Below are 18,795 nucleotides of genomic sequence, written 5' to 3'. Positions count from 1 at the left end.
ATAGAGGATAGTGAGAGTAGAGGAGATAGATGGGAGGAGATAGAGGAGATAGAGGGGAGGAGATAGAGGAGATAGAGGGAGGAGATAGAGGAGATAGATGGGAGGAGATAGAGGAGATAGAGGGGAGGAGATAGAGGAGATAGATGGGAGGAGATAGAGGAGATAGATGGGAGGAGATAGAGGAGATAGAGGGGAGGAGATAGAGGAGATAGAGGAGATGAGATAGAGGAGATAGTGGAGATGAGATAGAGGAGATAGAGGGGAGGAGATAGAGGAGATAGAGGGGAGGAGATAGAGGGGAGGAGGTGGAGGAGAGAGGGGAGGAGATGGAGGAGATAGTGGAGATAGAGGGGAGGAGATAGAGGAGATAGATGGGAGGAGATAGAGGGGAGGAGATAGAGGAGATAGAGGGGAGGAGATAGAGGGGAGGAGATGGAGGAGATAGTGGAGATAGAGGGGAGGAGATAGATGGGAGGAGATAGAGGAGATAGAGGGGAGGAGATAGAGGAGATAGATGGGAGGAGATAGAGGGGAGGAGATAGAGGAGATAGAGGGGAGGAGATAGAGGGGAGGAGATAGAGGGGATATGACCTATGACTTCTAGCTGCACTTACAGCTCTCCACAATCATGTTGGACAACTGTTCCACCTGAAACAAACAAACACACCACACCACTGTTAGTGACTACAGACCCACACCACTGTTAGTGACTACAGACCCACACACCACTGTTAGTGACTACACACCCACACACCACTGTTAGTGACTACAGACCCACACACCACTGTTAGTGACTACAGACACACACACCACTGTTAGTGACTACAGACACACACACCACTGTTAGTGACTACAGACCCACACCACTGTTAGTGACTACAGACCCACACCACTGTTTGACTACAGACCCACCACCACTGTTAGTGACTACAGACCCACACCACTGTTAGTGACTCAGCACACACCACTGTTAGTGACTACAGACCCACACACCACTGTTAGTGACTACAGACCCACACCACTGTTAGTGACTATACACCCACACACCACTGTTAGTGACTACAGACCCACACCACTGTTAGTGACTATACACCCACACACCACTGTTAGTGACTACAGACCCACACCACTGTTAGTGACTACAGACCCACACCACTGTTAGTGACTACAGACCCACACACCACTGTTAGTGACTACGGACCCACACACCACTGTTAGTGACTACAGACCCACCACTGTAGTGACTACAGACCCACACACCACTGTTAGTGACTACAGACCCACACACTGTTGTGACTACGACCCACACCACTGTTAGTGACTATACACCCACACACACTGTTAGTGCCTAACACCCACACACACCACTGTTAGTGACTACAGACCCACACCACTGTTAGTGACTACAGACCCACACCACTGTTAGTGACTACAGACCCACACACCACTCTTAGTGACTATACACCCACACACCACTGTTAGTGACTATACACCCACCACTGTTAGTGACTACAGACCCACACCACTGTTAGTGACTACAGACCCACACCACTGTTAGTGACTACAGACCCACACCACTGTTAGTGACATACAGACCCACACCACTGTTAGTGACTACAGACCCACACCCACTCTAGTGACTATACAACCCACACACCACTGTTAGTGACTACAGACCCCACACCACTGTTAGTGACTACAGACCCACACCACTTTAGTGACTACAGACCCAACACCACTGTTAGTGACTACAGACCCACCACTGTTAGTGACTACAGACCCACACCACTTTAGTGACTACAGACCCACACCACTGTTAGTGACTACAGACCCACACCACTGTTAGTGACTACAGACCCACACACCACTGTTAGTGACTACAGACCCACACACCACTGTTAGTGACTACAGACCCACACCACTGTTAGTGACTACAGACCCACACCACTGTTAGTGACTACAGACCCACACCACTGTTAGTGACTACAGACCCACACACCACTCTTAGTGACTATACACCCACACACCACTGTTAGTGACTACAGACCCACACCACTGTTAGTGACTACAGACCCACACCACTGTTAGTGACTACAGACCCACACCACTGTTAGTGACTACAGACCCACACACCACTGTTAGTGACTACAGACCCACACCACTGTTATTGACTACACCCAAACACCACTGTTAGTGATACAGACCACACACCACTGTTAGTGACTACAGACCCCACACCACTGTTAGTGACTACAGACCCACACCACTGTTAGTGACACAGACCCACACCACTGTTAGTGACTACAGACCCACACCACTGTTAGTGCTACAGACCCACACACCACTGTTGTGACTACAGACCCACACCACTCTTAGTGACTACACACCACACACCACTGTTAGGTGACTACAGACCACACCACTGTTAGTGACTACAGACCCACACACCACTGTTAGTGACTACAGACCCACACACTGTTAGTGACTACAGACCCACACACCACTGTTAGTGACTACAGACCACACACCACTGTTAGTGACTACAGACCCACACACCACTGTTAGTGACTACGACCCACACCCACTGTTAGTGACTACAGACCCACACACCACTGTTAGTGACTACAGACCCACACACTGTTAGTGACTACAGACCCAACACACTGTTAGTGACTACAGACCCACACCACTGTTGTGACTACAGACCCAACCACACTGTTAGTGACTACAGACCACACACCACTGTTAGTGACTACAGACCCACACACCACTGTTAGTGACTAACAGACCACACACCACTGTTAGTGACTACAGACCCCACACACCACTGTTAGTGACTACAGACCACACACCACTGTTAGTGACTACAGACCCACACCCACTGTTAGTGACTACAGACCCACACACCACTGTTAGTGACTACAGACCCACACCACTGTTAGTGACTACAGACCCACACCCTGTTAATGACTACAGACCCACACACCACTGTTAATGACTACAGACCCACACACCACTGTTAGTGACTACAGACCCACACACCACTGTTAGTGACTACACACCCACACACCACTGTTAGTGACTACAGACCCACACCACTGTTAGTGACTACAGACCCACACCACTGTTAGTGACTACAGACCCACACCACTGTTAGTGACTACAGACCCAGTACACACCAACTGTAGTGACTACAGACCCACACCCATGTTAGTGACTACAGACCCACACACCACTGTTAGTGACTACAGACCCACACACCCACTGTTAGTGACTACAGACCACACACCACTGTTAGTGACGACACAGAACCACACCACTGTTAGTGACTACAGACCCACACACCACTGTTAGTGACTACAGACCCACACCACTGTTAGTGACTACAGACCCACACACCACTGTTATGACTACAGACCCACACCACTGTTAGTGACTACAGACCCACACCACTGTTAGTGACTACAGACCACACACCACTGTTAGTGACTACAGACTACAGACCCACACACCACTGTTAGTGTACAGACCCACACACCCTGTTAGTGACTACACACCCACACCCACTGTTAGTGACTACAGACCCACACCACTGTTAGTGACTACAGACCCACACCACTGTTAGTGACTACCCCACCACTGTTAGTGACTACAGACCCACACACCACTGTTAGTGACTACAGACCCACACACCACTGTTAGTGACTACAGACACACCACTGTTAGTGACTACAGACCCACACACCACTGTTAGTGACTACAGACCCACACCACTGTTAGTGACTACAGACCCACACCACTGTTAGTGACTACAGACCCACACCACTGTTAGTGACTACAGACCCACACCACTGTTAGTGACTACAGACCCACACACCACTGTTAGTGACTACAGACCCACACCACTGTTAGTGACTACAGACCCACACACCACTGTTAGTGACTACAGACCCACACCACTGTTAGTGACTACAGACCCACACCACTGTTAGTGACTACAGACCCACACACCACTGTTAGTGACTACAGACCCACACCACTGTTAGTGACTACAGACCCACACACCACTGTTAGTGACTACAGACCCACACCCTGTTTTGATACAGACCCACACCACTGTTAGTGACTACAGACCCACACACCACTGTTAGTGACTACAGACCCACACCACTGTTAGTGACTACAGACCCACACACCACTGTTAGCTGAACATCTGTTACCAACAGTCATGACTGATTATGTCATGTAGAATTAGAATGTCTAGCCTCTAAAACACAGAAGTGTTAATACCTTGTCTAGGTTAGGATTAGGGGTTTAGCTAGACATTGTCTAGGTTAGGATTAAGGGGTTAGCTAGACTTAGTCTAGGTTAGGATTAATGGGTTAGCTAGACATTGTCTAGGTTAGGATTAAGGGGTTAGCTAGACTTTGTCTAGGTTAGGATTAGGGGTTTAGCTAGACATTGTGTAGGTTAGGGTTAGGGGGGTAGCTAGACATTGTCTAGGTTAGGATTAGGGGGTTAGCTAAACTTAGTCTAGGTTAGGATTAATGGGTTAGCTAGACATTGTCTAGGTTAGGGTTAGGGGGTTAGCTAGACATTGTCTAGGTTAGGATTAATGGGTTAGCTAGACTTTGTCTAGGTTAGGATTAATGGGTTAGCTAGACATTGTCTAAGTTAGGATTAATGGGTTAGCTAGACATTGTCTAGGTTAGGGTTAGGGGGTTAGCTAGACATTGTCTAGGTTAGGATTATGGGTTTAGCTAGACATTGTGTAGGTTAGGGTTAGGGGGGTAGCTAGACATTGTGTAGGTTAGGGTGTTAGCTGTACCTTATGTTGTCTCCCTACGTAGTAGAGGATTGGCAGAGGGGCCAAGACCTGGGGTACACAGCACGGCTGGGCCGACGCACCTGGGTTGTGGTGCTTGTACAGGGCAAGGATCTGTGTGTGTGTGTGTGTGTGAGAGAGAGAGAGAGAGAGAGAGAGAGAGAGAGACAAACACAGACAGGTCACTTAAGTAGCGCATTGTCAGCAAAAGCACTGCGCCAAGACAATATGACACACAAGAGCTACATCGCTGAGAAATAACAGGTATGTGTTGGACAGAGAGAGAGAGGCGGAAGGAGATGGAGAGAGGGAAAGAGAGGAAGAGTGGGAGAAAGAGAGAGAGAGAGAAAGGGAGAGAGAGGACAAGTGTGAGAGAGAGAGAGAAGAGAGGGAGAGAGGAAGAGTGGGAGAGAGGAAGAGTGGGAGAAAGAGAGGGAGGGAGAGAGAAAGGGAGAGAGAGGAAGAGAGAGAGAGGAAGAGTGGGAGAGAGAAAGAGAGGAAGAGGAAGAGAGAGGGAGAAAGAGGAAGAGTGTGAGAAAGGGGGAGAGAGAGGGAGAAAGAGAGAGGAAGAGTGGGAGAAAGGGGGAGAGAGAGGGAGAGAGAGGAAGAGTGGGAGAAAGAGAGAGAGAGAGAAAGAGAGACGGAGAGAGAGAGGGGGAGTGGGAGAAAGAGAGAGAGAGAGAGAGGGAGAGAGAAAGGGAGAGAGAGGAAGAGAGAGGGAGAGAGAGGAAGAGTGGGAGAAAGGGGGAGAGAGAGGAAGAGTTGGAGAAAGAGAGAGAGAGAGGAAGAGTGGGAGAAAGAGAGAGAGAGAGGGAGAGAGAAAGGGAGAGAGAGGAAGAGTGGGAGAAAGAGAGAGAGAGAGGGAGAGTGGGAGAAAGGGGAAGAGAGAGGAAGAGTTGGAGAAAGAGAGAGAGAGAGAGAGGGAGAGAGAGGAAGAGTGGGAGAAAGAGAGAGAGAGAGGAAGAGTGGGAGAAAGAGAGAGAGAGAGGGAGAGAGAAAGGGAGAGAGAGGAAGAGTGGGAGAAAGAGAGAGAGAGAGAGAGCACAGTCAGTACATGTCTAGTGTTTACTGGTCCATTGCTGAGACAGTTCTTAACCCTGACCACCAAGCCTCATGCAGACGTCATCACTTACTATTGGGATTTAACAGTACAGGGCTAGTGAGTCAGGAGTTTTTCTAGAACACATGACCTGACCACTAAGAAAGCAGCCACTAGAGCCCCAGTGGTGTAAACAGTGTCATTACAGACAGACAGTAAATAGATTGATCAGGAAGAAGGAGACAGCTGGGAAGCCCCTGACTTTCTACTAGTATATCTAACTAGCTGGACTGGTCCACAGACAGTTCTGATTACACACAACTAGCATCTATCAGCTCCAGTCACATGACAGATGACTGCCTCACATCTAACTCTTGAGGCAGAGCTCTCTGTTTCCTAGAAACGCTACGGAAAATTCCTATATTAGTGGAGACAGGGATGGAAATTAAGCTGTGCCAAACTAGCCCCCCGGCAAGTGAAATGAACCTGCAAGTATTCTAGAAGTGTACCTGAGGGTATTCTAGAAGTGTACCTGAGAGTACTCTAGAAGTGTACCTGAGAGTATTCTAGAAGTGTACCTGAGAGTATTCTAGAAGTGTACCTGAGAGTATTCTAGAAGTGTACCTGAGAGTATTCAAGAAGTGTACCTGAGAGTATTCTAGAAGTGTACCTGAGAGTATTCTAGAAGTGTACCTGAGAGTATTCTAGAAGTGTACCTGAGAGTATTCTAGAAGTGTACCTGAGAGTATTCTAGAAGTGCACCTGCGGGTATTCTAGAAGTGCAAATGAGAGTATTCTAGAAGTGTACATGAGAGTATTCTAGAAGTGTACATGAGAGTATTCTAGAAGTGTACCTGAGAGTATTCTAGAAGTGTACCTGAGAGTATTCTAGAAGTGTACCTGAGGGTATTCTAGAAGTGTACCTGAGAGTATTTTAGAAGTGTACCTGAGAGTATTCTAGAAGTGTACCTGAGAGTATTCTAGAAGTGTACCTGAGAGTATTCTAGAAGTGTACCTGAGAGTATTCTAGAAGTGTACCTGGGAGTATTCTAGAAGTGTACCTGAGAGTATTCTAGAAGTGTACCTGAGAGTATTCTAGAAGTGTACATGAGAGTATTCTAGAAGTGTACCTGAGAGTATTCCAGAAGTGCAAATGAGAGTATTCTAGAAGTGTAAATGAGAGTATTCTAGAAGTGTACATGAGAGTATTCTAGAAGTGTACCTGAGAGTATTCCAGAAGTGCAAATGAGAGTATTCTAGAAGTGTAAATGAGAGTATTCTAGAAGTGCACCTGAGAGTATTCTAGAAGTGTACCTGAGAGTATTCTAGAAGTGTACATGAGGGTATTCTAGAAGTGTACCTGAGAGTATTCTAGAAGTGTACCTGAGAGTATTCTAGAACTGTACCTGAGGGTATTCTAGAAGTGTACCTGAGGGTATTCTAGAAGTGTACCTGAGGGTATTCTAGAAGTGTACCTGAGAGTATTCTAGAAGTGTACCTGGGAGTACTCTAGAAGTGTACCTGAGAGTATTCTAGAAGTGTACCTGGGAGTACTCTAGAAGTGTACCTGAGAGTATTCTCGAAGTGTACCTGAGGGTATTCTAGAAGTGCACCCGAGAGTATTCTAGAAGTGCACCCGAGAGTATTCTAGAAGTGCACCCGAGAGTATTCTAGAAGTGCACCTGAGAGTATTCTAGAAGTGTACCCGGGGGTATTCTAGAAGTGCACCCGAGAGTATTCTAGAAGTGTACCTGGGAGTATTCTAGAAGTGTACCTGAGGGTATTCTAGAAGTGTACCTGAGAGTATTCTAGAAGTGTGCCTGAGAGTATTCTAGAAGTGTACCTGAGAGTATTCTAGAAGTGTACCCGGGGGTATTCTAGAAGTGCACCCGAGAGTATTCTAGAAGTGTACCTGAGAGTATTCTAGAAGTGTACCTGAGAGTATTCTAGAAGTGTACCTGAGAGTATTTGTTTTCAGCATTCCAGATGTAGGTGCATGAGCCCATGCAGTAGTTGGCATGGTAACCTTTTGGCTTGTGGATCCACTTCCAGCCCAGATCTTTCCTGAAGTCGATGTAGAGTTTCCTCATGCAACAGTTCTCTGTTTTACTGCAGAACAGAATGGAGGAAGATGTTAGCATGAGACAGACACAGACAGAAAGACAGACAGAGACAAACAGACAGACCGATATTGACAGAAAGACAGACAGAGACAAACAGACAAACAGACACAGACAGACAGAGACAAACAGACAGACCGATATAGTTAGAAAGACAGATACAGACAGACAGACAGACAGACAGTCGAACAGACAGACCGATACAGACAGACAGATAGACAGACAGACAGATATGGTCAGACAGACAGAGTCAGATACAGCAGTCCTTACTCTGTGCAGGTGTCGTCTGTAGCGGTGGCCCGTTTCTTACGTGAGGAGGTGAGCTGTGAGCTGGAGTTCTGGGGGATGGACATGGTCAAGATATGAGGCTTCCTCATGTTCTTGGCTAGACCAGCCACGTCACCTCGTACCCCGCTGTCCAACCCAGAGATACTGAAGAGGAACGATTCCGTGGGTTTACCACACTCACAGTACAGCTTCAACTCAAAGCCCTGCTCTTCCTCTGAAACACAACGAGAGCAGAGACACAGGGGTAAATTAATAGAAACTTTCAAAGTTTACCAGCAAACTACCAAAATTGTGATATCTTTCAAGGATTTGATGTAATCTATAAAAGACATCTAGTGGCCCTTTTGGGTACTCCAGATTTTTACAGGTGTCTGTAATTATCTCTGGTCCTCTGTGTGGCCTTATCACATGTAAAATATATGAAATAATTACATAAGATGAATTTAAAAAAAGACTAAAATGACAAAGCTGTGTAAAACATTATCCTAAATATAAACCATCTACTTAGTGAATACTATTGGTGTTTAATATGAGGGGTTTAACATGAAATCAAAGTTTTTAATTTAATTTTTACATTGGGTTCGACTCAGACTTACGAATGTACGCCTTTCCTACGCACTTCTCAGTCGTCGGTATTCAGATGTACTTTTTGCAGGTGTGTAACGGGCTTTGCAGGCATGGTTCCCTTGCACGCGCCGAATACATTTAATTCAACTCTCCCACTTGCTGGCCAACCGATTTTCTCGTGGAGTTTTCATTCAATTGGGGTTTTCAGCCCATTTATCTTCATAAAGTTATCCCTTTAAAATGTGGTGTATCTTTAATTATAATTTTCTCCACAGACTCACTAGAATACATGGACAGAACGGTTCAGAATATTAGGGATTAATGACAGGTGGATGACTGATGAAAACCTAAGGGGTTGAAACGCCGGTGTGATAAATGACCTGGGAGCGTGAGAAGCAGCGTGAGAAGGAGCGTGAGAAGCAGCGTGAGAAGCAGCGTGAGAAGCAGCGTGAGAAGCAGCGTGAGAAGCAGCGTGAGAAGCAGCGTGAGAAGGAGCGTGAGAAGCAGCGTGAGAAGCAGCGTGAGAAGGAGCGTGAGAAGCAGCGTGAGAAGCAGCGTGAGAAGCAGCGTGAGAAGGAGCGTGAGAAGCAGCGTGAGAAGCAGCGTGAGAAGCAGCGTGAGAAGCAGCGTGAGAAGCAGCGTGAGAAGGAGCGTGAGAAGCAGCGTGAGAAGCAGCGTGAGAAGGAGCGTGAGAAGCAGCGTGAGAAGCAGCGTGAGAAGCAGCGTGAGAAGGAGCGTGAGAAGCAGCGTGAGAAGCAGCGTGAGAAGCAGCGTGAGAAGCAGCGTGAGAAGCAGCGTGAGAAGCAGCGTGCGGCGTTTTCCTTCCTGGTTTTTGTTTTAATTATGAACGAAAGTCATGGAAAGACATGCATATTCATCTCCTATTCAGCACCAATTGGTTGATTTAAAAATACTCTGATCTTGTATATAAATGTAGGGTTAGGAAAGTGTTTATGAATCACAAAAAAACCAAACGAGAGCTTTTACGCACAAAATATATTGTTGAATCAAAAATACAGTGGTTAAATTCATCGTGAAAAATATTAAATTGTTCAAATCGTGAAATATTGGAAGGTGAGAAAAGTGTACAATAGGGGTTGAACAGTCATTTATATACTAGTCTATAAATCTACCCTAATAATTCTCACTAATCAAGGAACTGTGAAGACAACGGTCCAGTCCTAGTGAACCGTATGCCAGGCGCCAGGTTTAACCTGCTAAGTGTGGTCTCGGTTCCATAATGATTCCAATAGGCTACATGTGTCACGAAGGTGAGGAAAGACGGACCAAGGCGCAGCGGTGGTCTCGGTGTGGTCTCGGTTCCATAATGATTCCAATAGGCTACATGTGTCACGAAGGTGAGGAAAGACGGACCAAGGCGCAGCGGTGGTCTCGGTGTGGTCTCGGTTCCATAATGATTCCAATAGGCTACATGTGTCACGAAGGTGAGGAAAGACGGACCAAGGCGCAGCATGATTTGAGATCCACATACTTTTAATCCAAAGTGAAACTACAACAAACAAGAAACAAACACCGACCGACCGTAAACAAACAGAGTGCACATCTGCACTCAACAAAACAATAAACAAGCAAGGAAATGTAACTTACTTGGTGCAACAAGCACAAACACAAACAATATCCCACCATGCATGTGGGAACAGAGACACCTTAAGTATGATCCCCAATTAGAGACAACGATAATCAGCTGCCTCTAATTGGGAAGCATACTCAAACCCAAACATAGAAATATAATCGACTAGAACACCCCCTAGTCACGCCCTGACCTACAACACCATAGAGAATAATAAGGCTCTCTATGGTCAGGGCGTGACAGTACCCCCCCCCCCCCCAAAGGTGCGGACTCCGGCCGCAAAACCTGAAACCAAATGGCGAGGGTAAGGGGCGGGGGTGACTAGTGTCGGTGGCAGCTCTGGTGGTCGTAGTCCCCGCCTTGACCCCGGATCCGGCCATGGCGCCGGGCTGAACGCCGTGTCTGGACTGGGCATTGGCGCAGAGGAAGGCTCCGGCCTTGGAGCGGGACTGGAGGCCGTGTCTGGACTGGGAACCGGTGCAGAGGAAGGCTCCTGCCTTGGAGCGGGACTGGAGGCGCACTGGACGTACCGGACTGGGAAGGCGCACTGGAGGCCTGGTGCGTGGAGCCGGCACAGGACTGGTGACACGCTCTTCAGGGCGAGTGCGGGGAGCAGGCACAGGACGTACTGGACTGGGGAGGCGCACTGGAGGCCTGGTGCGGGGAGCAGGCACAGGACTCACCAGACTGCTGACAGGCTCTTCAGGTCGAATGTTGTGCAGAACACACCTGCACAACATCTCTCTCCTCTCTCTCTCTCCCAACTTCTCCATCGCCTCCCTGACGGTCTCTGGCTCTTCAGGACGAGTGCGGGGAGCTGGCACAAATGGCACCGGACTGATGACCCGCTCTTCAGGGCGAGTGCGAGGAACCGGCACAGGACGTTCCGGGCTGAAAAGGCTCACTGGAGGCCTGGTTGAAAGCACCATAAATCCAGAGAATGACAGACTTTGATGACATAGTTTAATGACAACATTTGCCCACAAGAAGGACCGCCACGCCACCTTCCTGTTCAAGTGAGGACAAAACAACAAGGTGAGTCCAAAAATGTCTTGAATGCTGCTGCATAAGGATGTAATATGCCAGGGAGATACCGTGCCATCGGAAAATATTCAGACTACCTTGACTTTTTCCACATTTTGTTACATTACAGCTTTATTATAAAATGGATTAAATAAAAAAAACTCCTCAGCAATCTACACACAATACCCCATAATGAAAAAGGGACAACAGGTTTTTATAAATATTTGCAAATGTATAAAAAATAAAACAGAAATACCTTATTTACATAAGTATTCAGATCCTTTGCTATGAGAATCAAAATTGAGCTCAGGTGCATCCTGTTTCCATTGATCATCCTTGATGTTTCTACAACTTGGAGTCCACCTGTGGTAAATTCAATTGATTGGACATGATTTGGAAAGGCACACACCTGTCTATGTAAGGTCCCACAGTTGACAGTGAATGTCAGAGCGAAAACCAAGCCATGAGGTCGAAGGAATTGTCAGATAGCTCCGTGACAGGATTGTGTCGAGGCACAGATCTGGGGAAGGGTACCAACAAATTCCTGCAGCATTGAAGGTCCCCAAGAACACAGTGGCCTCCATCATTCTTAAATGGAAGAATTTTGGAACCACCAAGACTCTTCCTAGAGCTGGCCGCCCAGCCAGAGCCCGGACTTGAACCCGATCGAACATCTCTGGAGAGAACTGAAAATAGCTGTGTAGCAACGCTCCCCATCCAACCTGACAGAGCTTGAGAAGATCTGCAGTGCCAGACACCGCTGATAGCCAGGTGTAGAGGTGGTAACGATTCACTCCATTGTGCTGAAAAGAAAGCTCTGCTGGTTGGGTCAGCTTTATGTCGGGCCTAACAGTTTGGGGTCACCATTATAGTGCAATTAATGTATTGTTTAGTGTTGTGTTATATAGCGGCTTTGCTGGCATGCATCTAAAACGTTTTCTTTTGTTTGTTTCAGCCAACAAGATTTAAATGCTAAAATCGCCAGTGAAACTAATGATGTAATTTCCTTACATGCAAAATGTAAGGAAACCAACACTAAAGCAGTATACCCACTTAATCCCCAACTGATGCGTACCAACGTAGTGTAGTGGAGGTATAGACCGACACTGTATCAATCACGGTGTACAATAGAGAAATCATTCACAAGGTAGCCTATCACAAAGTAGCCTATCACAAAGTAGCCTATCACAAAGTAGCCTATCAAAAAGTAGCCTATCAAAAAGTAGGTGATGTATATTCACATGCTATGCTGCACACATAGTTAGTTTCAGCGGGAAATATCAGGCTTCAAAGAACGTGCAGCTCTCAACTGGTCGTCTCATGGAGCTGCTCACAGAATTAAACGACATCGATATCCGACAGGGTAGCAATGACATTTCAATATATGACATATATACACCAGTAAATGCTAACTAAAAGCGACCAATGGGTTATTACAAACCAAGTATTGAAAAAAGTTTAGTCTGAAGTCGTGGTTGAATCTTTGTGATGCGTCATCACGCGTTATAGGATGACTGTAAAGTAGGACCTACCTGGATATCGTGATGAACTACCTGGATATCGTGATGAACTACCTGGATATCGTGATGAACTACCTGGATATCGTGATGAACTACCTGGATATCGTGATGAACTACCTGGATATCGTGATGAACTACTTGGATATCGTGATGAACTACTTGGATATCGTGATGAACTACTTGGATATCGTGATGAACTACCTGGATATCGTGATGAACTACCTGGATATCGTGATGAACTACCTGGATATCGTGATGAACTACCTGGATATCGTGATGAACTACCTGGATATCGTGATGAACTACCTGGATATCGTGATGAACTACCTGGATATCGTGATGAACTACCTGGATATCGTGATGAACTACCTGGATATCGTGATGAACTACCTGGATATCGTGATGAACTACCTGGATATCGTGATGAACTACCTGGATATCGTGATGACCTACCTGGATATCGTGATGAACTACCTGGATATCGTGATGAACTACCTGGATATCGTGATGACCTACCTGGATATCGTGATGAACTACCTGGATATCGTGATGAACTACCTGGATATCGTGATGATGTTGTAGGTTATCAATCGATTGTTTTGAAAACTCTGTCATGATATGTAGCCTACACTGTAGGCCCACATTGTACAGTACAGAAACACTGCTAGGCAATCACTCGCTTGCTAGATGCACAATTGAATTAAAGCACAACTACACCTCCCCCCCCCCAAAACAATTGTTGGGGTGGTGATTTTCCCCAGACCTCAGAAATGGTCTCCTGATGTGGTTCAAGTATTGTTGTGGACTCAGAACATACACTTTTCTGTCATTTTTCTATAAAAAAAAAAGTGTGATTTTGAGAGTGAAAACCTGAAAAAAAATATAGGAAAATAGAATATTTCACTTATGGCGTTTTTATTTTTTTGGGGGGTGCAAATTCAAGTATACCCAGGTTTAAACTGCTATGGTCTGAGTTCCATAACGATTCAAATAGGCTACATCGCCCAAATGATTGCATAACATGTAATAGTTAGCTGGTATGATCTACTACGCCTAAGGAATGTGACAGAGGAAAGAAGGGCAGACTAACGATGGAATGGAACGATGCAAAATGTAAGGAAATGATCACTATAATCAGTGATAGTTATAAATGTATGTGGGTATAACTGACGGTAGCTGCCCGAAAGTGACTAATATTTAACACCATACAAATTGTAAAATAAAAAAATACAGTAAAAAGTCTGGGTATATAATTAGAATATTCTAGAAATCATAAATCAACTCGTTTGACGCTATACTGTCTTTTACGCATTACGCTACGGTACAGAAGCCTATAGATTGCGTGTCCAAATGTGAAGTTATATGGTAAAAATTTCATCAACTTCACTGTGGAAAAGGTCATTCTGTAACGGCTGTCGTCGGAAGAAGGTGAAGACCAAAACGCAGCGTGGTAAGTGTTCGTCATGTTTAATAGAAACTGAACACTAAAAAGCAAAAACAACAAAGTGACAACCGAAAACAACGCCGTCAGGTGCAACACTAAACAGAAATGAATCACCCACAACTCAAAATGGGAAAACAAGGCTACCTAAGTATGGCTCCTAATCAGAGACAACGATAGACAGCTGCCTCTGATTGGGAACCATACCAGGCCAAACACATAGAAAACACAACAACATAGAAAAAAAGAACATAGACTGCCCACCCTAGTCACACCCTGGCCTAACCAAAATAGAGAATAAAAAAAACCTCTCTATAGCCAGGGCGTGACACATATGTCGACACGCTTCAGTTGGTTGATCATATATGACTGGTTTCACATTGGTCTCCAGCGACCAGCGATCATAAGGTAAAACAGATCTAAAACAACTGTAATTTATATTTTACAATCCCCTTATGCAAAACGGCTTCCTCTTTTACCCTAGCTCTTATCAATGTGTAAATAACAACGCTTTATAAATGGTGTTATTTCTATCAGGAAAATACAAAGTCCATGTTGTTCCACTTGGAACCGACAAGATGCTCGACCGTATTCATCATTTCCACGGCCCATAAAGGTGGTGGAAATTATAAGGGAATGAAGTCAAGGTCAGAATACAGCGTATCTGTAGACGCAACTTAATTTCTTAGATCTCTACCCCCCCCCCCCCCCCCCCCCCCCCCCCACCAACGAATAGCGGGCGAATAGCATGCTTTTCTCAAGCTTAAATTCAAGATCGGAATATGCACGGAGAGAAAGTGCATAAAAAAAAAGGGAATTAACGTCCCATTTACACGTGCTTAAATCAGGTTGGAATTCCCCCCTATGTCAGAATTCCCCCTAGTCACGCCCTGACCTACAACACCATAGAGAATAATAAGGCTCTCTATGGTCAGGGTGTGACAGTACCCCCCCCCCCCCAAAAGGTGCGGACTCCGGCCGCAAAACCTGAAACCAAATGGCGAGGGTGGGGGGGGGGGGGGGGGGGGGGTGACTAGTGTCGGTGGCAGCTCTGGTGCGGGCTCTGGTGGGTTAAAAGTTAATAGTTGGAAGAGTTTTAAAGTGAATTGAAAATAATGCCAATGTTTATTAGATGCTTTTTACATTAATTAATCTATGTTCTCTAGAACCACATGGTCTATCTACTAGGAACTCAGATATCAAAACATATATACTATATATGAATACATTTTTTATAAAGTTATTCAAGTATAAATTACCAAAGTTACAATAGATTGCCAAAGATTTTATGTTAATTCCAAAAATGCCTGAAGATTCCTAGACACAGTCACAACACTGGGCTGGCTATCATCTAACGTAAACTGACTTACACAGGCTATGACCTGACTTACACAGGCTATGACCTGACTTACACAGGCTATGACCTGACTTACACAGGCTATGACCTGACTTACACAGGCTATGACCTGACTTACACAGGCTATGACCTGACTTACAGATGACTTACACGGGCTATGACCTGACTTACACGGGCTATGACCTGACTTACACAGGCTATGACCTGACTTACAGATGACTTACACAGGCTATGACCTGACTTACACAGGCTATGACCTGACTTACACAGGCTATGACCTTATTTACAGATGACTTACACGGGCTATGATATGACTTACACAGGCTATGACCTGACTTACACAGGCTGTGACCTGACTTACACAGGCTATGACCTGACTTACACTGTCTATGACCTGACTTACACAGGCTATGACCTGACTTACAGATGACTTACACAGACTATGACCTGACTTACACATGACTTACACACGCTATGACCTGACTTACACATGACTATGATCTGACTTACCCTGGCTATGACCTGACTTACACGGGCTATAACCCGACTAACAGACTACTGTTATCTGTCTGAACTTACCGGTCCCCTTCAGCCATTCCTTGAGGGTTTCAGTGACGTCGAAAGACAGCCAGCGGTCACCCCACTTGTTGGTGACGAAGCGTGATCCCAGGTATCGTCTACTGTCGCCCAGCCCCTTGTAGAGCTCCAGGCGCTGCTCGCTGCCAGATTGGATGTTTGGGTTTTTGATGAGCAGGCGGAGCTCAGCGCTGGAGAGTAGATGGTAGTCCCCAATGCTGGACCTCATCTCATTCAGGTTAAACAGCATCTGGTACTTGGTGACATTCTTATCTGGGAGAGCAGAGAGAGCAGGGGAGAGCAGGGGAGAGCAGAGAGAGCAGGGGAGAGCAGAGAGAGCAGGGGAGAGCAGAGAGAGCAGGGGAGAGCAGAGAGAGCAGGGGAGAGAGAAATGGATGAGACAACAGTGTTCTCTTGTTATTTATCAATGTACTGTAGCCGCGTAGCATCAATGTACTGTAGCATCAATGTACTGTAGCCGCGTAGCATCAATGTACTGTAGCCGCGTAGCATCAATGTACTGTAGCATCAATGTACTGTAGCATCAATGTACTGTAGCCGCGTAGCATCAATGTACTGTAGCATCAATGTACTGTAGCCGCGTAGCATCAATGTACTGTAGCATCAATGTACTGTAGCCGCGTAGCATCAATGTACTGTAGCATCAATGTACTGTAGCATCAATGTACTGTAGCATCAATGTACTGTAGCATCAATGTACTGTAGCATCAATGTACTGTAGCCGCGTAGCATCAATGTGATTAGTTGCAAAAAAAGTAATCAACAAACGGACTTCTTTTGAATCAACAATAGTGTTTCAACCATTGGTGTTTACCTCAGCTCTGGGAATGCTATATGTCCTTCAGCTCTACAGTATACAATTAACTGTACAGCTGCCTGTCTAACAAGTAGCCAGCCATTCCACCTGTACTCATTTACTGTTGGGCTTGCCTTATAAGAAACCACTCTGTGTGTATCATATCTAGTCTATATGTGGTTCATGGCAGTAGAGCAGAAACATTCCTCCTGGTTTGTAGAGCGGAGCAGAGACAAGCCACTGATGGCTCTGAACACCATCCATTTACCAGGCATTTTATCACACAGATATAAGTCAGACAGAGACAGGCCAGATAATGGAGGGAAAAGATATATAGTACAGAGAGAGGGGGAAGGGAAGGTTGGATGAGGGTGAAGGAGGTGGAGAGGGGATGTGGGAGGCAGGGACAGGAAGAGAGCTGTCACATGTTACATAGAGCGAGAGAGTGGGTGTGAAAAAGTGAAGCGAAAAGTGATCCGTAGTAGACATGCGCATAGATACGGTGTGGAAACCTACAAGGGGGAGGCAGAGGGGATAGGTAGAGGAGAGAGACAGAGGGGAGAGACAGAGGGAGGAGGTAGAGGAGAGAGACAGAGGGGAGAGACAGAGGGAGGAGGTAGAGGAGGGAGGTAAGAGGGGAGAGGTAGAGGAGAGAGACAGAGGGGAGAGACAGAGGGAGGAGGTAGAGGAGAGAGACAGAGGGGAGAGACAGAGGGAGGAGGTAGAGGGGAGAGGCAGAGGGGATAGGTAGAGGAGAGAGACAGAGGGGAGAGACAGAGGGGATAGGTAGAGGAGAGAGACAGAGGGGAGAGACAGAGGGAGGAGGTAGAGGGGAGAGGCAGAGGGAATAGGTAGAGGAGAGAGACAGAGGGGAGAGACAGAGGGAGGAGGTAGAGGAGAGAGACAGAGGGGAGAGACAGAGGGAGGAGGTAGAGGAGAGAGACAGAGGGGAGAGACAGAGGGAGGAGGTAGAGGAGGGAGGTAAGAGGGGAGAGGTAGAGGAGAGAGACAGAGGGGAGAGACAGAGGGAGGAGGTAGAGGAGAGAGACAGAGGGGAGAGACAGAGGGAGGAGGTAGAGGGGAGAGGCAGAGGGGATAGGTAGAGGAGAGAGACAGAGGGGAGAGACAGAGGGGATAGGTAGAGGAGAGAGACAGAGGGGAGAGATAGAGGGAGGAGGTAGAGGGGAGAGGCAGAGGGAATAGGTAGAGGAGAGAGACAGAGGGGAGAGACAGAGGGAGGAGGTAGAGGAGAGAGACAGAGGGGAGAGACAGAGGGAGGAGGTAGAGGGGAGAGGCAGAGGGAATAGGTAGAGGAGAGAGACAGAGGGGAGAGACAGAGGGAGGAGGTAGAGGAGAGAGACAGAGGGGAGAGACAGAGGGAGGAGGTAGAGGAGGGAGGTAAGAGGGGAGAGGTAGAGGGGAGAGACAGAGGGGAGAGACAGAGGGAGGAGGTAGAGGAGGGAGACAGAGGGGAGAGACAGAGGGAGGAGGTAGAGGAGAGAGGTAAGAGGGGAGAGGTAGAGGAGAGAGACAGAGGGGAGAGACAGAGGGAGGAGGTAGAGGAGGGAGGTAGAGCGGGGAGGAGCTGTCTGCGTGCTGTCAGACCCACCCTGGCTCTGGCCCAGGACCAA

At 46.7% G+C, this 18,795-nt stretch overlaps 1 protein-coding gene across 1 annotated transcript in view; it reads right to left on the bottom strand.

The window, feature by feature from the left end:
- Nucleotides 1-487: 487 nt before the first annotated feature.
- tgfb1a (transforming growth factor, beta 1a) overlaps nt 488-18,795 on the bottom strand; it is a 38,187-nt gene continuing 19,879 nt past the window's right edge. Inside the window, exons 2-6 of the mRNA XM_038973518.1 lie at nt 16,351-16,620; nt 8,255-8,486; nt 7,823-7,973; nt 4,829-4,939; nt 488-648 (exon numbers count right to left, since the gene is read on the bottom strand). Coding sequence (XP_038829446.1) covers nt 601-648; nt 4,829-4,939; nt 7,823-7,973; nt 8,255-8,486; nt 16,351-16,620 — 812 coding nt within the window. The 3' untranslated portion in view covers nt 488-600. The remainder of the gene's footprint in view (nt 649-4,828; nt 4,940-7,822; nt 7,974-8,254; nt 8,487-16,350; nt 16,621-18,795) is intronic.

The sequence above is a fragment of the Salvelinus namaycush genome, chromosome 34, assembly GCF_016432855.1.
Source record: "Salvelinus namaycush isolate Seneca chromosome 34, SaNama_1.0, whole genome shotgun sequence".
Lineage (NCBI taxonomy): Eukaryota > Metazoa > Chordata > Actinopteri > Salmoniformes > Salmonidae > Salvelinus > Salvelinus namaycush.
This window is presented reverse-complemented; position numbering and strand designations above follow the sequence as displayed.